General features: G+C 43.8%; 1 protein-coding gene across 3 annotated transcripts in view; it reads left to right on the top strand.

Annotated features, from left to right (window-relative positions):
* Positions 1-25,402, top strand: part of Mcm9 (minichromosome maintenance 9 homologous recombination repair factor) — a 102,919-nt gene extending 77,517 nt beyond the window's left edge. Inside the window, exons 13-14 of one of the 3 annotated variants that reach the window (XR_005497729.2) lie at positions 1,241-2,741; positions 4,749-25,402. Coding sequence is in view for 2 of the 3 variants with exons in the window: in NM_001416381.1 (NP_001403310.1) it covers positions 1,241-2,666 (1,426 nt within the window). In the remaining variant the exon portion in view is untranslated. Of the gene's footprint in view, positions 1-1,240 lie in introns of all 3 variants that reach the window. The other 2 variants (NM_001416381.1, XM_063279470.1) reach the window with 2 other exon arrangements.
* The last annotated feature ends 575 nt before the right edge of the window (positions 25,403-25,977 follow it).

Here is a 25,977-nt window from a genome sequence, read left to right as displayed (position 1 = left end):
TCTGATACTGAAGCTTCTACTTCAGCATCTACTGATACATCTTCAGCATACATGAAGCATCTACTTCATGCCAGGGATTTGAAAAGCCACTTGCTTTTCTGTGTGGTTGCAACCAAATTTAGAGACGAGGAACATGAGCTTATTACTCTGCTGATATTTCTAAACCAGTGGTGATACATTTATAGTCCACTCTTATAACTTGTAATTAATTTTATGAATGCAATAGACATTCTTTGTGCATTTTGAAAACTAGAAGTAATGAATTAATAAGAAAACAAAAATAAAATATAATCTTCCTTCCCAGCGCTATATATTAACTTCTTAATATAGTTAAATTTATATGTTTAATTCTTTTTCCTGTTGCTGCACATGAATTTTAGAATAATTCCCTCACCTGCTTTTATGCAATTTCCTTTCCAATTTAGCACATGGAAGCAGGGCCATATTTCTCACTACATTGGGCCTACACATCTAAGTTAAAGACCTTCTGAAGGACCTCCTTTGGGAACTATAGTTCCAGTGAGAATGTGGTCCTTGTGGTACGTGCTGAGCTTTTCCGATGCCCAGTACGGAGAGCAGGTTTCAGGAGTCGGCCCTTCATTCACAGCTGGTAAGCAGGTGCCAATTCTGCACCAGACGCTGAGGAGCTCCTCGGAGACTCTGAGGAGACAGGATGGGGCTTTGCAAGAACAGTGCCCAGAGGGTCTGCTTCGGTGATGAAGGTGGGCAGGCACTGGCAGCAGCAGTGTCAGGCAGCATAGACTCTCCACTCCTATGGAAAGCAAGTTGCGTGCACACTAAAGTTCAGTGGCTGCTTTGGTAAAACTGTAGAATCCTTTCACTCTAATTCTGATGTACAAACCACCTAGTGAGCCCTCCAAGCAGTCACTAGGAGCCATCTGTGCAGGCTGTCACATATGTCCTGTATTTGAGCATGGCACAGGAAAGGTTATGGGTGAGCATTTTACACTGATCTTCAAAAAGTCAAGTGAAGTGAGTGGCTGAAGATGTAGACCTTCTGGTTCATTTTCTTTGTTTTACTGCAGTTTCGGGTTGAAAAAAAGAGGCACACCAAAGCACTAAGTTCAAAGTAATCTCTTGTGTTTCAGAAGACTACTCTTCTATTTACTTGAAATTGTGTTTTCTTTAGCCTTCTCAGCAGTGTCTTAGAGACTAAAGAAGAGAAAGACTGGTGTAGACTTCCTTCCTCTCAGTGTTTTCTTTCTCTCCCTCTGCCCAGGTTACAGAATGAGAGTGACCAGTGCCAGCCACATTCACCGGAGGTGGAGGCGGCTCCAGGCTCCTGCAGAAATGATCCAAGGGACAGACCAGGCCTCAGGACGCCAACACAGCAGGAACAGAGCTGTAGCTGGAGTCCCGCAGAGAGCTCTGGTGGAGACTCCCCGACAGGTCCAGGGCTTAGTAGACCAACAAGCTGTAACCACAAGGCTGAGGACGGAGGTGGCAGAGGTGACTGTTTAGCCTGGGCCGACCCCACGGCAAGTCCTGAGATTGCACAGGAAAGCACTATTGTGTCTCCCGGTCTGAAAACGATGGAGGAAAAGGAGGATTTGAAAATCTCTAACAATGGAGCTCAGGGCAAGGGGAAGCATGGGCTCCAGAAAAGAAGCCAATTACTAAAACCTGGGCGTCTTCCAGCATCAGGAGCCACAGACACTTCCTTACGGTCTCGCGGCTCTGAGAGTACGAGGGCAAGGCAGGCAGCAGTTGTCTCTGAAGCAGGACGGGATGATGACCAAGAGTCTGGACTGACTCATGGGCCCCGAAGACTCCCCAGGCTGCTGAAGGAGGGGTCCCAGAGTGTGTGCACAACCAGAGTGCGAACACTGCCACCCACGGTCCCCTTTCCCCTGTCCATCTCTCCACCTGGGCCAGGAAAAAAAACAGGAACACCAAAAAGAAAGAGACAGAAATCTGCGCAGGTGGAAGCTCCTGGACCTGAAGGTACTGAGACTATGAGTGCTCCAGTAGTGAAGCTGGCCAAATTCACGTTTAAACAGAAGAGCAAACTGACCCACTCCCCTGAAGGCCAAGGCCCCATGCCTCCCAGCGCTAGTAAAGTAGCAGTCGACAGTTCTAAAATTCCCCGACAAAGAACAAGAAGAGAAGCAGGTGTGCCTGCGGCAGGGCCAGGACAGTCAACATCCACCTCAGGAGACAGATGCTCTGAGCAGCTGCAGGGACAGACAAAGGCGCTCTCAAGGCAGCCACCAGAGAGCCATCGACCGAGAGAGGAGAAGGAGCAGGGCCCCGAAAGAAGGGTTATTCAGTCTGAACTGGAGCTTGGGAGCCAGGCTGGGCATTCACATCCAGCTTGTAAGAAAGACCGAAAGGAAGGGGCTTCCTGCAGTAATAAAAGCAAGGTTCACGCTGGCACGATGGCCAGACTGGCAAACTTCTCCTTCACTTCCCCACCAGAATCCAAATCAGAATCCCTCCCTCCTGAAAGGAAGGAGAGCAGGGACAGGAGCCACAACCCTCCTGCGACCACGGCTCCGGTGCTTGGCCAGCAAAGGCAGTCTTTCCAGCTGCAGCAGCCCCCTGAGAGAGTGAATCTTTCCACCCTCTCCCTCTTCACTCTGTCAGAACTGGATGACGAGGCGTTAGATTTTGACTGGGATGAAGAGATGAGAAAAAAGCCATGATTATGAAAAGCTTTCTGGTCCGAATTGTCTCCTCCAGCCCAACCAAGCTCCTTCAAAGAATACAAGTGGTTACAGGTGTGCACATGGTGTGTACTATGTGGCCGTGCAGAAACCAGCTCCCTTGTCATGTGTATCGTCATGACTTAAAATGCCAAATAATTAATTGTGGTCATGTGATATCAGCACCTGGGATGAATGAGTTAATGCTTCACTTCACAAAAGATGACTTGGCATCCAGGGCATGAACCGCTTTGCACTTGGGTTTTGTTTTCGTGTTTTGGTTGATTGGTTGATCAGTTAGTTGGTTCATTTTTGTTGTATTGGTTTTTGTTTTGGGTTGGGTTTGGTTTTTACTAGAGGAGTTCTCGTCTGAGTTTCCAGACCAAATGGCAGGGTTGTGGCACTCGCAGATCTAACAAGGCAGCCGAGTGCTTTCTGTCTTGCTTTGCTGAAATCCTGTGGTTTTCTCATACCCCTTGTTAATTCTCACGCGTCAGATTAAAGAGGACTAGTGGTTTTCTGTCTTCAAGATGCATGCTTTTCGCGATGCATGCCTTCACTGCACGGCGTCCCCTTGAGCCAGCATGGCCTTTCTTTGATTCCTTTTTCCTCTTGGAGCCGACCTTCAATACAACTTAAATCATGTGGTTAGCAGAGAAGTGAGGACCAGAAGGCCAGCAGTAGCCCTGTCACATTCACAATGGCATCAGTATGCACGTGCGATCCCTGATAGGTTCTCCACTATTTGTCTTGTTATAAAACCAAGAAAATTTGGGTTGGGTATGGTTCAGAATAGAATGTATATGTAGCATGTATGAAGCCCCTGGGTTAAATCCCATACACTGCAAATATTAAATACATAAGTAAAAGTAAAATAAAACCAAAGAAGTTTTCATGTCTGGTGGGAATAGGCGACTAAACTCTGTTTTTCTGTGTGCCTCTAAAATCCTGTCATTTGGATTCCAGCAGGGGGTAGGGGGGTAGAGTTCTGTCCTTCCAGACGTACTTCAGAGTATGCATTTGTAATAGTAACTGATTCTTTTATTGACCAGAGGACTTTGGGACATGAAGAGTACTCAAGAAATATATGTGCTTAGTTAATGTTTACTTTGTGAAATTCATCCAGGGGGAAACACTCCACAAAAGTTTATAAAACTCAATTTTCTTGAGCATTTAAAAATGAATTCCCAAATTGACGGCTTTCTGAACCACTGTAAACTGTTAGAACGTAGTTACCACTCGGTAGTTTTCATACCTACTCAAAAAACGTTAACACTATAGTTACTTAGTGTATTTCTGCAATTGCTTAAGACCTTTCAAGCATAGAATGATCCTGAAAACATTCCTGATGTCCTAGCGTTATTTCTTTCCAGGTAGAGTCCCTAGAATTAAGATGAAAAAGAGTTGTTTTCCTTACCCCTTGGGGAGTAAGTGTGCATGAGTGCCCTTGAATACACTCACCATTCTTGAGCACGTGCAGGCAGAGGCTGCTGCCTGTGTCCAGCTTAGATTGTTCGACATTATTTCTTCAGACGCAGTCTCTCCCTGAACCCAAAGCCTGTCCTTTCAGCTGCTGACTCTCCTGAGAGCTCCTGGACCTACCTGTCCCCCTGCACCCCTTCACCCCCCAAGGCTGGCATTACAGACATCCACCTTGCTCAGCTTTTATATGGGTGCTGGGATACACACTCCAGTCCTTACGTATGCACAGTGCACACTTGGCCCACTGTGCCATTTTTCCAGCCCCATATAAGTGTGCACACCATGCTCTGCTCTTTTGGGGAGGCGAGGCATGTTGAGACAGGATCTCATTGTTTAGTCCTGGCGGACCTGGAACTCACTGATATGACCATCTCGCTTTGTGTCCTGGTTAGGGTTACTATTTCTATGATGAAGCACCATGACCAAAAGCAAGTTGGGGAAGAAAAGGCTTTGTTCGGCTTATACTTCTGCATCACAGTCTCTCACAAACAAGCACAGCAGCCTAGGCCTCTGGAAGAGATTCTGGCCAGCCTCCTACATCCCCATCTCCTTGTAGGCTTAAGGTCCTAGATACCGTAAATGCCCAACTCTGTTACACAGGGACCGTTGGAGACCACAGACTTCTGAATGCACCTGAAGCGTCTTTGCTGTTTGTACTGCCCGATGACAGCAGGCCAATTGCAAACACACGAGCTGTGCATACACAGCATTGATGTACATACAGAGAAGGCCACGGAACGCAGAGGGAATTGACTACTGTGCTGCAGGCTTCCCGGCTCCGTTCACTCGTGTATGTGCTGATCTTCGTAGCTGTCAGAAACACTTAGGTAAGAGCCAAATGTGTGGGAATGCAAGGACGCTGTTAAAGTATATTTTACAGTTTTCCAGGATTTGGTTTTTAAACTAACGGTACAGTTGCCAACAAAGTAAGGACTAGATCCACTCTGAAGAGACAAAATATGCTCACATAAATTTCAGACCTGCTTTAATCCTTTGAATGATACAGACGTAGTAGTCCATAATAATTTTAAACTGAAATTACAAAGTTGGTTTCTAATGTTATGTTTTATCATTGTCAGAAATTACTTTTTTAATTATTTATTTTATGTACACTGTCACTGTCTTCACACACACCAGAAGAGGACATTGGATTCCATTACAGATGGTTGTGAGCCACCAAGTGGTTGCTGGGAATTGAACTCAGGACCTCTGGAAGAGCAGTCAGTGCTCTTAACCACTGAGCCACCTCTCCAGCCCCAGAAATTATTTTTTAAGGTGGGGAATCTAGCCAAGTGTTGTGGCCATGTCGCTGTAATCCTAGCATTCAGGACATGGAGGCAGGAGAATGGCAAGCTTTAGGCCAGCCTAAGATGTAGAATGAATTGAAAGAACCCTGGGCTATGAACAGACATCTGTCTCAAACAAACACAAACACACAAACACCACATGTAATGCTCAAGCTCGAAAATAGCTGAGGGACCTTGTGGCAATCCTGGAATTTTGGTTTCTTTAAAAAACACAAAAATAATATAAAGAATATGTTTTGTTTCAGTCCCAGGCGTAAGGATATGACGTTGCTTTGACTCTCTGAAGCAGCGGACTGTAGCTGTCGTGTGCTCCAGCAGAAGTCAGATGAGCTTGTGCGCCAGTCTAAATTCTGGGAAGTTTCAGAGAGTATAAATGCCAGGGACCCGGGCTGGAGGGATGGCTCAGCGGCTAAGGGCACCGACTGCTCCTCCAGAGGTCCTGAGTTCAAATCCCAGCAACCACATGGTGGCTCACAACCATCTGTAATGGGATCTGATGCCCTCTTCTGGTGTGTCTGAAGACAGCTACAGTGTACTTACATATAATAAATGAATAAATCTAAAGAACATTGTTCTTGGTCTTATATAGTGTCAAGGGGACCAACCGCATGAAGTTCTCTGCCTGCATAGTCCTGGGTCTGACGGTTATCATGAGTGAGTGATGTCACTGGGTTCTGGTTATCAGGTACAGCCTTGGGTGTAGTGGGGGTTCTTGTCTAAAAAAGGCGAGTTTTACTATGTTCACCACACTGGACGACATGGAAGTAACCGCCACAAATAAAAATAAAAATAAATTAAAAAAAAAAAAAGAAAAAAATGCTAGGGACCCGGGAGGACGGCTCGGAGGTGGTTGGTAGAAGTTTATTAGTAGTCATGCTCAGTGAAAAAAACAAAAGGAAAGAAATTAGGTTCAGGAATTTTCCTAATTCCTCTCTCCCCTCTTTTCGTCTTTCTCTCTTCTCTAACATAAAGCGGTAAAGCCAGGGGAGGATAAAGGGTAACAAAAAGAAGAACCCACAAAGTAGCAAAGACCAGCTGCAGGACCTGACATATCGGGGACATGCTTCGCCACCTTCAAAGGAGCTCTGTAAATAGGGTGTGACACAGCAGGCCCTTGGAGAGGCCACTGCCTCTTGGATAGCAGCATCCGTGAGTAGAGCACTGTCTGTGACCCAGCACCTTCTACCCCAACATCATTACTTCCTTAGGAAGGCCACAGGAGCCATAAACTTGTGTTCGTCGCAGTGCAAAAGGACTCCAAAAGGATCATTTACTGACAAAACGAAACGGAAACTTTGAGCCATGATTAAATTCAAGTGAAATGTTTCTAGCTCTATATTAAATGCCAATTTTCTCAAGTGACTTCTTATATCTGTACTGGTTCCAATACTGCCAATGCATACGTTTTCAAGGCATATGTATTACATGACTTCATTTTGCCTTCACAATAACAAGGACTTCTCATATTTCAGATAACATCCTATTTTATAAATGAGAAAAATGCTCCAATATTTAAGTGAGTTTTTGTTTTGCTTTTACAAAATAAGCATACTTTATTTGCATGAGGATTAAATTCTGTAACATCCACTTTCTGACTCCTTCCCGGGCTCACTTCTGAATTCTTCATTAAAAATAATGGCTGTAGATGAACAGTGAAAACTATCTGTTGGTAGTTTACTCTATGCTAATTATTTTCAGCATTTTGAAAGTGTTAACTCATGTAATGATTTTGACAGCATGTAACTTAGCATCTCTTCACTTCAGGGACTTTTAATGATTGCCTATCTTCAGACTCTTCTTTCCCGGCCCGTTGTCTTGGTACTTGTATCTCGGGATTCTCAGGACCATCCATCTTGTACCCAGTGGTCCCTTATTTGGGCACCTCTTACCTGCCTTTTCATCAGCATCTCTTTGAGTGTCAAAGGGAAATTGCAGCCTCAGCATATTTCACAGTCTGAATTACAGGATTAACTGTTTCCCTGAACTTAATCCTTTTCTATACTTAGCTACCTCAGAAAATTATAGGGAGACAGCATCTTTCCAGTTGTTTACACCCAAGTCTTCAGTGATCCTTGAAATTTTACTTCCTTTTGCACCTCACTTCCAGTCTCTTAGCAAAGTCTATGGACTGTCTAGTTGGTATTCATCCAGAATCTGAGCATGTCCTACCTTTGCAGTTAGCATGCCAGTCTAAGCCACTATTGACTCTGGCCTTGCTGCCCCCTTCAAGCTGTTGTCACAACAAAGGGCCAAATAACCCCGTCCCCAGGTGAAGTCAGATCTTGTTACTTCTTACCTCTGCCCTTACCAGCTCACCTGATGCTCATTAAAAGACAAAGTTTTCATAACAATGATCTCTAAGGTACGCATCTCTAAGGAGTTGACCTTTCTTACCGTATCTCCTTTCTGGTCTCTTCATGTCTGAACCTAGTCCAGCCACTGAACCTTTTATTTGCTCTTTTATCCATGTGTCCCCATCCCCTGCCTTTTCCCTGTATCACCAGGGAATCATCCGTCGAGACTCACTCTACACATTTACACACACACACACACACGTGCGCAAGCACTACAAAAAATAAAACACCAAAACTCTCCCAGTGAAGCCTACACTAACCCATTTAAAATTATAAAATATACCTCGACTTCCCCGGTTTTCCAATCCAGTGCGTTTTCAAGATCACCTACCATACTATAAATTACTGACTTCTTTTATTTCCTGTGCCAACAGTTCAGGGAGAGGAAAGTCTAAAGCAGACTGTAGAGGACCAATGACTCTCCTAGATCAACTGCTGTGGTAGAGCTTAGCCTCCTAGCAAATCCGACAATCTGTCTCCCATGGGCACTGAATTACAGTGTGGGGCAGGATCTACCCAGGTCTTGTAGGATGCACTAATAAAGCTGACAGTGATAATGCATGCCTTTAATACCAGCAATCCCCAGAGGCATAGGCAGGCAAATCTGAGTTCAAGGCCATTCTGGTCTACAGTAAGTTCCAGGATGGCCAGAGCTATGCAAAGAAACCCTTTCTCAAAAACAACAACTGATGAAGATTGGACAGGGACTACTCTTTGCTTCCTTTAGTTCTGTAAGCACGGAAGTAAATTCTGTCATTTACTTCAAGATGTGATTGACAGCCGTGCCTCTGAGGTGTCTTGGGGCAGCTTGAGGATCGTTCTCTCCTATAACCTTGCCTACAGGTAAAGGAAGTATCTCGTGTAGCTGTTCCACCATCTTCCAAGTACAATCCATTTTAGGTGTGTGTGTGTGTGTGTGTGTGTGTGTGTGTGTGTGTGTGTGTGTGTGTGTGTGTTGTGTGCGTGTATGTGTAATCATGACCTCCAGCCCATGGTCAGGTAGGCCTACACCACCAGGATTCTAATTGTTACCTGACTTACACACCTTCCCTCTGCCTGAGGACCATGATTTGTGACAAACTAGGTTTCATTGTCTATGCAGACCTTTTAGCCAACAGTTCTTAAAACATTGTTCTAATTCAATGGTCCACATGAGTTGAGTGGTCTAATTCAGAGGTCTTGACCCCCTTGGGTGTTGAACACCCCCTTTAAAGGGGTTGCATATCAGATACCCTACATATCACATATTTATATTATGATTCATAACTAACAAAATTACAGTTATGAAGTAGCAACAAAAATAATTTTTATGGTTGGGGGCCACCACATGTATTAAAGGGTTGTAGCATTAGAGAGCTTACATCAATTCCTTTCCAGGGTGTTATTGCTTGCGTCTGAACCCAGGCGCCCCATTAGCCCATGTGTTGAATACTTTTGCCCCAGCCAGTGGCATTATTTTGGGAGGCTATAGAACCTTTAAGAGGTGGAGCCTAGTTGGTGGTAGTTATCTCTGGGAAGCTAGCCTTTGAAAGCCATATTTATTCCTGTAACACATTCTTTTTGTCCCAGTCCCCATGATGAGAACCTTTACCAGGCTCCTGGTAATGACTGAGGAAAACCCTCTGAAGCCATGAACTGGAATAGATCTTTGATCAAAAATGTGGCCTCTGTCAAGCATTTTGTCACAGCAACACAACAGCACCTGACAGTTACCCAAGTGGGAAAGTTACCCTTGGGGAAGGACTGTGATAACTGCTAGGGTGTTGAAGAGTTGCTGTTAAAGTGACTCAGGCCTTTGTCTTGAACCTAAGTGTTTGGTTTTGGACCCCAGGACAGAGGACTGAAGTATATATTTTACATATCAACGCAGGCCAGGCCTCCAGGTTCTCAAAGCATTCCTCAGTCCCTACCTACTATACCCTGCCCCAAATCTGGAACTTTCCAGCCCCTGCTCCAGAGGTTCCTCCCTATCTAATCCAGACATTCTGCGCACCTCTCTCTCTCTCTCCCCCTCCCTCTCCCTCTCTCTCTCTCCTTCTCTCTCTCTCCTTCTCTGTGTGTGAGCCCTTTCTCTTTCTCTTCCCTCCTCCCCCGTCTCTCCCCATGACAACTTCCCTGGCCTCAATCCTCGGGATCAGTGAACCCACCTGAGTGTAGCTTCCCAACAGACCTGCCTTTAATGTAATACTGGATCAAGTCCAGGAGCTAAGCACAGAATTGTGACTTTACTGGGCCAGTTTCTCTGAGCCTCCTCACAGTCGATCACAGTCACCTGAAACCTTGTTAAAATCCCTACTCCCAAATTTTCTATTTAAGTCTGAGCAGGACTCTTTAGAATTGGCTGGTCTGGGGTTGGGGATTTAGCTCAGTGTTCGATCCTCAGCTCCGAGAAAAAAAAAAAAAAGACAAAATAATAGAATTGGCTGGTCTTCCTCATGGTCTCCCAGGTGACACTGGGGCTACTGGTGGGAGATCACAGTTTGGAGAGTCAATGGTATAGACTGAGCAATATATACAGCCTGCCACTTCTTGCCTCTAGGAACTCTAGTCATTTCCATGGTTCTCAGAGTCAGTTTCAAGGCCAAGCCGCTCTCACTTGACTGCTTGGTGACTCTCGTTTTGCACTTGACACCCTGATAGCTGATTACTCTAGGATCTCACACTCCACTCTGCTTAGGGATTGGCTGTCAGCTCAACCCGAGGAAGGTGTTCAACTCTGGGCTGGAGCTCTGCAGCTGAGGCCCCAAGTGGTGCGGAGCTCGGCCGTGTGCTCTTAGGTGCTTACACTGGCGACTGCAGAAAACAGGTGCATCCGTCAGAGTGCAAGCGAGGCAGCGGTTTCCGCACCCGCCATTCATCTGCCACCATGTGTCTGGGGCCAAAACACAAGGTTCGAGATAATATCAAAATTGAGTGATCAGGATAAACATTTGTAAAACTCAAAGTATTGTTAAATGGCGAGCAGAATATCAAATTTTTAAATAACAATACTTATTTCTCCTTTGCCACCAGCTCAAATACAGCTTGACACACTCACTGACGTTTGAACTTGTGGGGACGTCTGCTTTTCTCACAGATGTACCCCAGGAGTTAGAAGACTGTCGCCCATAATACGTATTCAACGAATATTTATTGGATGAAATATTTAAGACCTTTGAAAGAGTTATTACCATTTTCAGCACTTGTTGTTTTCCTTGTCTCTTTCCTGGCTGCTTCTATAGTGTTTACCATATGTCATAGGCTGTCTCCATAGGACAGGAAACCTAGAGGAAACAGCAGGTGATGAACAAAACACCTGATCAAACAGGGCGCAATGCATTACATGGGGTAAATCTGAGGTGTGCATATGAGCCCCTTTTTATTTTTGGATATTTTAAAATTTACATTTCAAATGTTATTCCCTTTCCTGGTTTCCCATCCATAAGCCTCCCATCCCATCTCCCCATCCCCCTTCTTCTATGAGGGTGTTCCCCTCCCAAACCATCCACCCCACCTCCCCGCCCTGACATTCCCCTATACGGGGGGGGGGGGGGGCGTCCAGCCTTGGCAGGACTAAGGGCTTCTCCTCCCATTGGTGCCCAACAAGGCCATCCTCTGCTACATATGCAGCTGGAGCCATAGGGCTGTTCATGTGTACTCTTTGGATGGTGGTTCAGTCCCTGGGAGCTCTGGTTGTTTGGCATTGTTGTTCTTAGGGGATTGTAAGCCCCTTCAGCTCTTTCAGTCCTTTCTCTAACTCCTCCAATGGGACCCCGATCTCAGTCCAATGCTGGGAGCATTCACCTCTGTATTTCCCATGCTCTGGCAGAGCCTCTCAGGAGACAGCTACAGCAGACTCCGGTCAGCATTTACTTCTTGGCATCAGCAATATTGTCTAGGTTTGGTGGCTGTATGTATATGGGCTGATCCCCAGGTGTGGCAGGCTCTGATTGGCCATTCCTTCAGTCTCTGCTCCCAACTTTGTCTCCATATCTCCTTCTATGAATATTTTTGTTCCCCATTTTAAGAAGGACTGAAGCATCTACACTTTGGTCGTCCTTCTTCTTGATTTTTTTTTTTTATCAGCAGACCTTGCCTTAACACAGATGTCAGCTTCCAGAAATGTCCGTTCATTCTTAAAAAAAAAAAAAAAAAAGAGCCTAAACGGGAAACATTGGTACAGAGCAGAAGTGAAAGTGAATACTGAGCTCTGGGCCTGGGGGCTGGGGGGTCGGGGGGAGGGTGATCTTTGGGGGTCTGAGAGGGTGAAGAGAATGCCTCCTGGGCTGGACTACAGTCATTTGGCCTGCGATCCAGGTTGAGGCATTGCCAGGGCTGCCGGCTCTGTCCCATAAGCTCCTTCCTATATTCATAGGCATCTATAACCAACCCTTTTAAGCCAATGAAGAGAAGCTAGGATTCAGAGAAGAACCAGAGAATCTTAGGTTTTCTGTAGTCATCATCCACTACAGAAAAATGAGACTGTGTCCCACCAAGGCACAGAAGTATCAGCTCATCCATGCCTTTTAAAAACAAAGGAAGATCCTGCCTAGCAAGACCTGAGAAATTTACAGAGCAGCTGAACTGTGGGTTCGAGGTCCGCCCCACCACCAGGGTGCTAGGGATGGGCTCTGGAGAGGTGAGACGCTGGAGCTTGGCTGTGCTTCTCCCACCGTTTGGATGCTGGGCTTTAGGGAAGCACTGAGCACACACCCCCCCAGAGGGTGGGTGGGGAAACGCAGTTTAAAATGTGGGAAGCAGAAGCTGGTACTCCCCGACTCTCTGGCGTCTAGTCGCCGCTAGAAAACCACGGAGAAATTGGGAATGGGTACATGGGTACTGGCGTCTCAGACCTGCTCTACCTTACCAAGTTTTTCACATGCCTTTGTCACACAGCTCCTTTTATAAAGGAGAGGTGTCATTGGACGGGCTGTCTCCAGTGTTATTTGTAGTGAACTGGGTCTGGTTATTAGCCCCTCTCTAAGGCAAGGGCAGTACATGAAATTGGGATTCGGGGAGTCTTATTCTGTGACATCTGTAGTGGGTGAGGGCCCTAGAGTGCAGATCTCATAGAATGAATAAGTATATGCTCGAAGAATTTAATTAGCTGACTTTGAAATAGTAAAGCTGGGTCCCACACAACCCAGAGAACACCAGCAGCTGGGGTCCTCAGTCGTTGGAGTAATCCCACCGTGACTGTTCTCTAACCACGGAGAGGCTGAACACCCAGGCCGAGCAGCTGGCTGCCTCAGCTGTCCAAATCTGGTACTGAAAACCTGGGGAAGGGAGGGGAGGCTGTTCCGGAGTGCTGCTGGTCCATAATCAATAATGGAAAATTGGAAACATGGTCAGGAATCAGCCAAGGAATCAGCTGCAGTGGGAAAAATGAACTCAGCGGCAAAAGAGAAAGCCAAGCATCCAAACGGTGAGAAACCTTCCTCTTACTGCCCCTAGAAGTGTCTGCTCGCATATAAGATAGTTTATCCCACATCGATTAAGGCAATTAAAAAATATATATATCTTACACAGAATTAAGCTAGAAAGGTATCATGAGGTGACCACAAACCCCAAGAGGATGATAATGTTTCAAGGTCACAGGCCAGCAAATGGATCGTGTTGGAGCTATAATTAAGATTCCAAAGTCAAGGTCCCAGTGTAAATGTAAACTACACTAATACACCTTCCCAAGAAATAACTCTTGGAGCATGATCGAATGGCCAAAGCCATAAGGATTATTAACCCCTCTCGTGTTCAGTCAGCATTCACTTTCAGAAAAAAGAGTACGGGGTAGCAGTCTCCTGGTGTCCAGGGTAGGTGCCAGGTTGAGGGTGTTTCTCTTGCCTGTTGCTGCAGACCTTGACAGCTATTCACACAGTCCAAAGCAGAGAAGTAATTTTTTGCCTAGATTTGGGCCCCACATCTAAGAAACAGTGCAGCAAGACTACAGAGCCACTCTGGCTGGTGCAGCCTTCAAACACACCTGAGTTTCTTCACAAGACAGACGTTTTCCTAGCATTTCAGAGCTCTACTTTGGGCCACTGTCCTGAAAGGTATCTTGTTTCCTGTCCTTGCCTGCTTTAAACACTGCCTATCCACCACTAGGGGGCATGAAGTCCCCAGTAGAGGGACCTGGCGATTGTAAACTGGAAGGGGAAAATTCCTGGCATTCAGTTCTCATCCTGGAACATATTTCTTCCAAAAGCAGCCTCATCTGGATGCCTGCAGGAGAGGTGTGTCAATTTGTGTCATATGATGAATCTGGGAAAATTGCTTCACCTGGAGGTTTGGTGGTGGTGGTGGCAGGGAGCCTAGCCCAGCAGAGATGGCTGCAGCAGAGTTCTAAATTCCCTGAGCCTATGCAATGTCAGACCCGTTCTGTAGACCCAACATTCAATAATGTGACTCTTCAGGAGGTGATGGGCAGGAAGTCACACTCCACAGTCACCAGTTTCTCAGAGAGAGTCACAGTTTCACCATCCGTACTGAACACAAAACAAGGCAAACCCCAGAATCTCAATAAGCAATGTACACTTCAGTACCCACACAGATCAGAGCGTGGGTGGGACTGGCCAGAAAATGGAGCCGTTGCCCTCTAGCTCTATGGCCGCCTGAACTTGAGCTTCTGAACATCAACAAACCACACGGACTATGGGCTACACACTGTGTCCTAGGCAGTGGGGAAATAGCATGTCTCTAGCTGCTGAACATTATATTCTATTAAAGATGCTATACACATGGAAGAGATGTGAGCCTCCTGCGTAGTATAGGACATTGGGTTCTTTTCAACTATATTTACCACCTTAAAACTGAAGCACTCACGAGCCAGGTTAAGATCACCTTTTGGGGGGTTGGGGATTTAGCTCAGTGGTAGAGCTCTTGCCTAGCAAGCGGAAGGCCCTGGGTTTTCAGCTCCGAAAAAAAGGAAAAAAAATCACCTTTTGGTTTATCTGATCCTGACTTAACTTTGGTACCTGGTATCTGTCTAGAAAATTGTCCATTTCCTCCAGATTTTCCAGTTTTGTTGAGTACATTCTTTTGTAGTAGGATCGGATGATTTTTTTTAATTTACTCAGATTCTGTAGTTATGTCTCCCATCCCATTTCTGGTTTTGTTAATTTGGATACACTCTCTGGGCCCTCTGCTTAGTCTGGCTAAGGGTTTGTCTATCTTGTTGCTTTTTCTCAAAGAACTATCTCCTGGTTTTGTTGATTCTTTGTATAGTTCTTTTTGTTTCTACTTGGTTGATTTCAGCCCTGAGTTTGATTATTTCCTGCTGTTCAATCTATTCCTCTTGGGTGAATTTGCTTCTTTCTGTTCTAGAGCTTTTAGGTGTGCCATCAAGCTGCTGATATATGCTCTCTCCCATTTCTTTTTGGAGGCATTCAGAGCTATGAGTTTTCCTCTTAGCACTGCTTTCATTGTGTCCCATAAGTTTGGGTATGTTGTCCCTCATTTTGATTAAATTCTAAGAAGTCTTTAATTTCTTAATTTCTTCCTTGACCAGGTTATCATTGAGTAGAGCATTGTTCAGCCTCCATGTATATGTGGGCTTTCTGTTGTTATTGTTATTGAAGACAAGCATTAGTCCATGATGATCTGATAGGATGCATGGAATCATTTCAATCTTCTTGTATTTGTTGAGATCTGTTTTGTGACCAATTATATGGTCAGTTTTTCAGAAGGTACCATGAGGTCCTAAAAAGAAGGTATATTCTTTTGTTTTAGGATGAAATGTTCTATAACTATCTGTTAAATCTATTTGATTCCTAACTTCTGTTAGTTTCTCTGTGTCTCTGTTTAGTTTCTGTTTCCATGATCTGTCCATTGGTGAGAAAGGGTTGTTAAAGTCTCCCACTATTATGGTGTGATGTGCAATGTGTTCTTTGAGGTTTAGTAAGGTTGCTTTTATGAATGTACGTGCCCTTGCATTTGTAGCATAGATGTTGAGGATTGAGCGTTCATCTTGGTGGATTGAATGGTTTGGTGGCTGAATGTATATGGGCTGGATAACCAGGTGGGGCAGGTTCTGAATGGCCATTCCTTCAGTCTCTGTTCCAAACTTTGTCTCCATATCTCCTCCTATGAATATTTTTGTTCCCCCTTCTAAGAAGCATCTACACTTTAGCTGTCCTTCTTCTTGAGGTCCATGTGGTCTGTGGATTGTATCTTGGGTTATCCGACCTTTTGGGCTAATATCCACTTATCAGTGAGTGCATACCATGTGTGTTTTTGTGATTGTGTTACCTCACTCAGGATGATATTTTCTAGTTCCATCCATTTACCTATGAATTTAATGAAATCATTGTTTTTAATAGCTGAGTAGTACGCCATTGTGTAATTTGTACCATATTTTGTGTATCCATTCCTCTGTTGAAGGGCATCTGGGTTCTTTCCAGCTTCTGGCTATAATAAATAAGGCTGCTATGAACATAGTGGAGCATGTGTCCTTGTTATATGTTGGAACAACTTTTAGGTATATGCCCAGGAGTGATATAACTGGGTCCTCAGGTAGTACTGTGCTGAATTTTCTGAGGAACCTCCAGACTGATTTCCAGAGTAGTTGTACCAGCTCCCAATCCCACCAGCAAAACCCTAAGGTTTTTATCTTAGCCATTCTCACTGGTGTGAGGTAGAATCTCAGGGTTGTTTTGATTTGCATTTCCCTGATGACTAAGGATGTTGAACATTTCTTTAGGTACTTTTTGGTCCATTCAATAATCCTCAGCTGAGAATGTTTTGTTTAGCTCTGTACCCTATTTTTTAATAGGGTGATTTGGCTCTCTGGAGTCTAACTTCTTGAGTTCTTTGTATATTTTAGATATTAGTCCTTTATCAGATGTAGGATTGGTAAAGATATTTTCCCAACCTGTTGGTTGCCATTTTGTCCTAATTACAGTGTCCTTTGCCTTACAAAAGCTTTGCAGTTTTATGAAATCCCATTTGTCGATTCTTGATCTTAGAGCATAAGCCATTGGTGTTTTGTTCAGGAAAATTTTCCCCAGTGCTCATGTGTTCAAGACTCTTCCCCACTTTTTCTTCTATTAGTTTGAGTGTTTCTGGTTTGATGTGGGGGTCCTTGATCCACTTGGACTTAAGCTTTGTACATGGTGATAAGAATGGATCGATTTGCATTCTACTGTATGCTGACCTCCAATTGAACCAGCACCATTTGTTGAAAATGCTATCTTTTTTTCCATTGGATGGATATTCCTTTGTGGAATATCAAGTGACCATAGGTGTATGGGTTCATTTCTGGGTCTTCAATTCTATTCCACTGATTTACCTGCCTGTCTCTGTACCAATACCATACTGTCTTTATCACTATTGCTCTCTAATACTGCTTGAGGTCAGGGATGGTAATTCCTGTGGCATGATGTCACGGGTGAGGCAGGTACAAGATAGAAGGAGGCCTGTCATTGGATGAGAAGGAAGGACGGGTGGGAGAAAAGTTTGAAGGAAGAGGAGGAGACTGGAATGGAAAGGAGGAAGAGACAGGAGGGACAGGGAGAGAAGCCATGGCAGGACAGTATGGCAGGTGACGTTAAGATTCTGCTCTACGTATTTACAGGTTGTTATTAATGTTCTTAAGGGATGGATTGTCCCGCGCTGTCTTGCCAGCAAGAAAACACGCGGGGACATACGAATCCTTGCTGCAGCCAAAACTTTTATTTGAATCTTAAGGAGTGCGCCGCGCGCCCGCATGGCGCGGCTTATATACACCCTAGCGCAGCGCATCCACACCTGATTGGTCGCTTACCCATGATCTCATTAGGCACGCCCCGGAGTGGGCAAAGACCTGGCACGAAGGCACTCTTGCACATGCGCACACAGTTAACTTCCTGAAAGAAAATCGGCTGGCGTGGCGGAGGCCAGCGCCATCTTGTAATGGCGGAAGCTATCCTGGCCTTCCACGTGGGGCGCAGTGGAAGCCAGCACCATCTTGTGGTGGCGAATGTTATAGCGGCCCTCTACATCTCCCCCTTATTATTTTTTTTTTATAACAAATCATGATCACCCTATCGCGTGCAATGAGGAAACCTCAGCGATGTGGAAGGGCTGATCAAAGGAATCATTGAGTCTCTCTCATCCCAGTGCAATGGATCCACAGATCCACAGGGTGCAAGAGCAGAGAACTCAGATACCGAGAGAGAGTCTCTCTCATCCCAGTGCAATGGATCCACAGATCCACAGGGTGCAAGAGCAGAGAACTCAGATACCGACTAATTTTAGAAGACAGATAACCAAATTTCAGGGGAGGCCCCTTGTTCAAATGGCCACAAGTGCTTGAGTGACAACGACCTTGTCACGTTTCTGTTGAGATCTGAGTTTGCAAACCAACCATAGCATGAACACTAATCCACAGCATAGGGCTGCACCAAACAGAGCCACTCCCAATAAGTAGTGGGCACCTCATTTGGTCCTCCTCAGCTGTTACCACCAAGGGCCGTAGTCAAGCCACTCCTATAATAAAATTTTGAACTCCCAATTGTTAGCAACTACTCCAGAAAGTTCACCCACTGTGTTTGTCTAACAATAGATTGGGGGAGGATAACTCCAGACACTGTAGACACAATGTCTGCAGCAGTAATGGCTGCTACAATAGCAGCGAAAGTGTCAAGGTCTTTTCCAGGACAGTTCAGGATCAGTCATTTTTCTCTGGAACAACCAGCAGGCAACGGAACCATGTCTGAGATCTGTATAACCAGGACAGAGTTCCCCAGTCCACAGCAGCTTCACACAGGTGGCATTCCTGTGAAGCTACAGTCTGTAAAATGACCAGTTAAGGCAGCAAGAGTCACCAGGGAAATGAGGGAGGCAGCAACGGCTGGAGTCCAGTCTTCTCCAGCAAGCAACTGTGCACAGAGCGTCAGAGAGCGGGCCATAGTGGGACGGGATACACGCAGCGGTAACACTGACTGTAGCAACGGCAAAATCTCTGCGATGACAAAGGATGAAGGGGAATCTTTCATCTTCCTCTCAGGGCAGAGGAATGACTCCAGGGACCCGAACCAGGAGAGCTGAATCTTTTTTTTTTTTAATTAACTTGAGAGAGCTGAATCTTTATGCAACCAGGATCAGCAAGTCTCAGCAACCACCTCTGGCAGCTGGCACACTCTTGTAGCATCCTGTAGAAAAAACACAAACATTCCTTCTTCCCCATATAAAATATCTGGACAGGATCATGTCAATATGTGGATCTCTCTATTTCACCTAGGCAGAAGTATGCCTAGTTGTAGGGTGTCATAAACTTTGGCATCCAAATTTTAAAATTGAAATAAAAGGAGCATTATTTAGCATACAGGGATAACTCCCCCTTTTTATTTATTAAGATATAGTAAAGATATTATTTATTAAGGTAAGTCCTCGAGGATTAAATTGAGGACACTGAGCACTTGTATTTATAAAGAATGAGATTTTTTGACTAATTGTTCCTATGTAAGGCCTACAATCTGTCTGGTATCATTGTCCTCCCTTGTTAAGGAGCCCAGGCAATCCAGTTTGAGTTCTTAAATGGCCTATAAAGGAACAGTATTTAGTGCTCTTAACCACTAAGCCATCTCTCTAGCACCTCACAAACTTTATTTACCTAAACATAAGCATTAATTAGAAATGTCAAATCCTGTAAATATTGTCCAATTTCAGTCTTACTAGAAATCTCTGAGCTGGCAGGGCGAGGCTGATAATTTAAAGTAAGCAAATGGAGTCTTCTTTTTTTCATATCAACTCTATTACCATTTTCAAAGTTAGGTATGAGTCTAAGGTTTAATTTAGTTGTCTGAGCCAGAGCACTGAAAGGACAGTGAGTTGTCAGACATTCACACTGAAATCACTTATTGATTTTAAGTGGAAAACCTGTCTCTAATAAAGCATTAAGTAATTGAAATCAATTGTAAACCACAAGCCACACATTGGCTATCAGTATGTGAATTGAAAGCTTGATTTTTTAAACATTTTAAAAACAGTGGCTACAGCACGTAATTTAATAGTCTGTGTTGAAGCAGGGGAAACTCAGGAGAATAAACAAGTGATCCAATCATATATGTAGTCTTTTCATTAGATGAACCACTTATAAATACACTAAGCGCATTTCCTATGGGTTGTATGCACAAATATATAGGAAGTACAAAAGCATGTAAAGAGTAAAATTATCAATTTTGTCTGAAAAATTTGTATATGTAATAGGCCAAATATCAGTATTTTGTAATAACCAATTAACTGTTGTTTGGAATAAGATATGTTTTACCAGGTTTTCTTTTTAAAATACTTCCATGACTCTAGTCTACAATTTTGTATTAACACAACTGAAGCTTTACTTCTAATGTGGATAACAAAGGCTTAAGTCCTCTGGTAAGGTGAGGTACTTAGCCAATTAACATATCTTTAGAAGCTTAAAATTAGTTTCAGATATTCTTTTCTGGAGTAGTGTCACAGCTACTCCCCAAATATTAAAGCTCATTTTGAGAGCAAAGGTTTGTAGTAAAAATTTCCATATACACTGAAAGATTTAAAGTTCTAACTCCTTACATTGAAGAAGCAACAAAATTACATAATATAAGGCTGTTAGCCATTCCTAATGATATAACTTTATGGGCTCTCTAAAATTATAAGCAAGCTCACAAAATGAAAACTCAAAATCAATCCTCTAAATCTATCTTGAAATGGCAGTTGGAGTAAACAGACTGGCTGTAATGTTCTCACAAGTTCCAAAACCTCATCAATCCTTCGTAAATCCTGTAACAATCTCTACCTGTTTGATTTTTCCTCAATTATAAATAAGTTTGAGTTAGTCAATGTAACACTGGCAATCCTTAATCAAATCCTTAAGTTCTCCTTGTAACACCAGAGCACAACCACAACTTTGGGAAGTCACCTGAGTTCTGAGTATGTGACTAGGCAGCTGTTCTTGGGGCAGTGGAATTAGCATCAAAATATAGATAGCTTCAGGGCAAACCACAACTTTGGAAAGCAAAACTCGACCTCCAACAATCTAGTACAAAGTTTGACTGCCAATTCCTATATATGAACGCACGATGGTGTAGTCTCCAATACCTCAACAAAGAGACATTGTCCTAAGTTCTTTTAGAAGCCTGGTTTCTAGAATAAGAATTCCATAAAAATATTATCTCAATTTAGATCTGTTTCCCTAGGTTGGTTCATGCCACATGTTGTCTAGAATGACTCTATCTAAATTACCAGCTTTATGTCAACTTTTCGTTGCCAATATTATACCTTTTTAACCATATCCAATAACTTGAAAGCCAATAGTCCATAACCAAGGCAAGTAGAGCATATTTATACATTTAAAACCAATCAGAAACAAATTGAAGTGACTACACATATCTTTAATATTTAGACCAAACACCATTTTTTACCTTTTTAGCTATGATTTTAAGAGAAGCACCTTGTCACCTGTTGAGTCCAATAATCACAGTCAAAGATTTTTCTAAGATTAACAGCCATCAGTCTTATTACCATAGAAGCTGTGAAGCTCCTGGTGCCTTTAGGATCGGCTAGTATAAACATTTAGCCAGCCCCCGGGGGAGCTTGCCCAGTGGACTTAGGCTTCTAGCTACAGATGTAGGGTCCAAAAGCCAATTGAAACTGCTTTTTATTCATTGTTCCCTTCTTGAAACGAATTAAGACCATATCAAGATGTGAACGACCAGCAGATAAAGTTTTTATCATTTTTTTCTTTGAACATGAAACACAAAATATTTAAGCGACAAGAAACAAAAACCACAGACATAAACTGACATACAAGGACATCCTGGTGCACCAAGGACAGACAATACACATAGAGGGAAAAACTAGATGGTGTCAGCAGAAAGGTAGGATTTTCTCTTTCCCACCACTTTCACGGTGACTATCCAACTCGAGTGGAGTTGATATGGATGATGGATTGTCTCAATTGCTGGACTAGTCCATCAACGTGTTGAAACCCAATTCCTGTAAGATACTGAGATATATTATCTGAGCAGCACGACTGACATTCACAAATGGTATGGAAGTGAAACACAGTCCTGAATATTTTTACTCACAACCCAATTACATTAACTCCATCAAGCTATGCATGGGCATTGAGATGTCCTTTTGTTTGATTCTCCTGAATAAATTTTCAGGCGGTCTACCTCTATCAAGTCTGATCAGTATGACTCTGTGAAACTTCCAGGGCCTAATCACACCTTTTACAAGCACAAAGACAAAATTTTTCTCCCAAAATACTGTGTTCCTTTTATCTCCTCCCTTTTTCTCTCCTGGGGCGTTTTTTCCACACTCTCTCACCTCCGCAGAGGGGACTGTCTGCTTGTCTTTCCTTGAGCTCTTTAATTTTTTACCGAACTCTGTTTCTGACACGCCACCTTGCCCCTCCTCCCGCGCTCTTTGCTTTGCTGTTACAGCTGGGCGGCTCCCATGCGACCTCTGACGCTGCCTGGTGGTAGCTAGAAACTCAAAGGCCAATAGAAAAAACCCGAGGGCTGCCAAAACAATAATAGAGGCTTCCGCCACATCTAGCAAGGGAGTGAGGTGGAACAGATCAAGGCTAAACATTGTCTCTCAGGGCCTACCCGCGTCCTGTAGCTTCTGGATTCTCTCCACGTACGGAGGGACCTCTCGGCACCTGGCGATGGTGTGGCTTTCCAGGTTTCAGCACCAAATATCCCACGCTGTCTCACCAGCAAGAAAACACGCGGGGACATACGAATCCTTGCTGCAGCCAAAACTTTTATTTGAATCTTAAGGAGAGCGCCGCGCACCCGCATGGTGCGGCTTATATACACCCTAGCGCAGCGCATCCACACCTGATTGGTCACTTACCCATGATCTCATTAGGCACGTCCCGGAGTGGGCAAAGACCTGGCACGAAGGCACTCTTGCACATGCGCACACAGTTAACTTCCTGAAAGAAAATCGGCTGGCGTGGCGGAGGCCAGTGCCATCTTGTAATGGCGGAAGCTATCCTGGCCTTCCACGTGGGGTGCAGTGGAAGCCAGCGCCATCTTATGGTGGCGAATGTTACAACAGCCCTCTACAATGGATGTGTACTGGGCTTTGTGTATTTAGGTGGGCAATTATATCTTATCAATTGGGTCAAAGGTTATTGTGTTGTGTGTTCTTTTATGTGAGGGTTTGAGTGTAGGAAAGTGTGTGACTGTTAGAGACACTGGGCCACCACAGAATTGGGATGTGTGTTTCTGTCATGGAAACCTGCCTTGGGAACTAGATAGGTAGAGGGGTTGCTGCCAGGCTCAGAGAGAGGCCTTCGGCAGTGTGATAGGGGATGGAGCAAAGCGGGTGAGAGGCTTTGCTGACTGAGATTAAGGTATCTAGCAGATATCTTGGGGCACTGAGGTGCCAGACCTAGTGGGGGATAAAAGACTGTTTTATTTTTTATTTTTTTACAGCAACAGATTCCCCCAGAAGTTCTTTTATTGTTGTGAATAGTTTTTACTATGCTGGGTTTTTGGTTTTTCCAAATGAATTTGCAAATTGCTCTTTCTAACTCTATGAAGAATTGAGTTGGAATTTTGATTGGGGATTGCATTAAATCTGTAGATTGATTTTGCCAAGATGGCCAATTTTACAATATTAATTCTGCCAATCCATGAGCATGGGAGATCTTTTCATCTTCTGAGATCTTCAATTTCTTTCTTCAGAGACTTGACGTTCTTGTCATACAGATCTTTCACTTGCTTGGTTAGCGTCATACCGAGGTATTTTATGTTATTTGTGACTATTGTGATGGGTGTCATTTCTCTAATTTCTTTCTTAGCCTGTTTATTCTTTGAGTAGAGGAAGGCTACTGATTTGTTTGAGTTAATTTTATATCAAGTTATTTTACTGAAGTTGTTTATTAAGCCTACTAGTTCTCTACTGGAACTTTTGCGGTCACCTAAGTATACTATCATACCATCTGCAAATAGTGATATTTTGACCTCTTCCTTTCCAATTTGTATTACTTTGACCTCCTTTTCTTGTCTGATTGTTCTGGCTAGGACTTCAAGTACTATATAGAATAGGTAGGGAGAGAGTGGGTATCCTTGTCTAGTTCCTGATTTTAGTGGGGTTGCTTCAAGTTTCTCTCCCTTTAGTTTGATATTGGCTCCTGGTTTGCTGTATATTGCTTTTACTATGTTTAGATATGGGCCTTGAATTCCTGATTTTTTCAAGAGTTTTATCATGAAGAGTTGTTGGATTTTGTCAAATGCTTTTTCAACATCTAATGAAATGATTATGTGGTTATTATCCTTGAATTTGTTTATATAGTGGATTACACTGATGAATTTACATATATTGAACCATCCCTGCATCCCTGGGATGAAGCCTACTTGATCATGATAGATGATCATTTTGATGTGTCCTTGGATTCGGTTTATGAGAATTTTATTGAGTATTTGTGTGTTGATACTCATAAGGGAAATGGGTCTGACGTTCTCTTTCTTTGTTGGGTCTTTGTGTGGTTTAGGTTTAAGTGTAATTGTGGCTTCATAGAAGGAATTGGGTAGTGTTCCTTCTGTTTCTATTTTGTGGAATAGTTTGGAGAGTATCGCTATTACGTCTTCTATAAAAGTCTGATAGAATTCTGCACTAAACCCATCTGGTCCTAGGCTTTTTTTGATTGGGAGACTTTTAATAACTGCGTCTATTTTTTAGGAGTTATGTGACTGTTTAGCTGTTTATCTGATCTTGATTTAATATACATACAGTCACCAAAGCCAAACAATATTGCTGGTGCCAAAAAGTGCATGCTGACAGGAGCCTAGATAGCTGTCTCCTGAGGCTCAGTCAGAGCCTGAGAAATACAGAGGGCAATGCTAGCAGCAAACCAGTGAACTGAGAATGCGGTCCCCAATGGAGGAGTTAGAGAAAGAACTGAAGGAGCTGAAGGGGTTTGCAACCCCATAAGAACAGCAATACTAACCAACCAGGGCTCCCAGTGACTAAACCACCATTCAAAGAGTACACATGGACAGCCCCATGGCTCCTGCTGTGTATGGAGCACAGGATGACCCCATTGGGCACCAATGGGAGGAGAAGCCCTTGGTCTTGCCAAAGCTCAACCTCCCGGTGTAGGAGAATGTCTGGGCAGAGAGGTGGGAAGGGGGTAAGTGGATGGGTGCGAAACACCCTCATAGAAGAAGGGGGAGAGGAGATGGGATAGGGAGCTTATGGACGGGAAACTGGGAAAGAGGATAACATGTAAATTTTAAAAATCTTGGTTTTTTTTTTTTTTTTTTTTTTTTTAAAGATAGCTTTTTGGAAAGTTGGTTTTTGGAAGCCCAAGGGAAATTCATTCATACTTTATTCTTCGTGATTTGAGGTTTTCCTAGTGTTTTGTAGTTTTGAGGATTGAACCTAGGGCCTTTTGCATACTAGGCAAGTGCTCCACCACTGAGTGGACATCCTCACTTTTCTGGGTTTTTTTTTTCTTTTTTTCTTTTCTTTTCTTTTTTTTTTTTTTCAGAGCTGGGGACCGAACCCAGGGCCTATGTGCTTGCTAGGCAAGCGCTCTACCACTGAGCTAAATCCCCAACCCCCACTCTTCCATTTTTAATCTGTCTTCTGTGCTATTGGGCCTGGTAGACGCAACAGAACTACAGTGACTTTCCTAAGGGCCATTATCTCAGCTAGTACCATTTTTTGAAGAATTTGTCCAGTCTCCCTGACTAAATTGCAAAGATTATATCCTCACTAAGTGAAGAACCATATGAACTCACATAGGCTCTTCAAGGCTTAGCCAATCAGAGGCACACACAGTTGTCTGACTAATCCACAGAGGATGGGCAATCTACCCAGTGGGAACATTATGAAAGAAAACAGGCCTCCCACTTTCTCGGAAACAGTGCCTATGGGGCAAACAGTGACCTGCTGAATTTGGTGCCCCCTTGTCGTACTTTCTGTTCACCCCACTGATTTGGTGAGCTTGCCTATTACGTTCAGCAAGATTATTTTGTATTATATCCACAAGGATGTGTTTTGTTCCTTGTAGCTATAAAACTAATATACACAGAATGAAAAACGATTAAGCTGTTGCCCACATCCAGCACCCAAATGGAAGATAAAAGTGGGCTAGTTTCAGGGCATCGATTGTGTTGGCGTCTTCTGTACTGGACAGATTCAGCAGTTAACAAGCAGTGTGACTGGGTATAACAAACTTGCTCTTCTCGAAGGATGAATACCTCAATAAAT

This window comes from Rattus norvegicus, chromosome 20 (assembly GCF_036323735.1).
Source record: "Rattus norvegicus strain BN/NHsdMcwi chromosome 20, GRCr8, whole genome shotgun sequence".
Taxonomy (NCBI): domain Eukaryota; kingdom Metazoa; phylum Chordata; class Mammalia; order Rodentia; family Muridae; genus Rattus; species Rattus norvegicus.
This window is presented reverse-complemented; position numbering and strand designations above follow the sequence as displayed.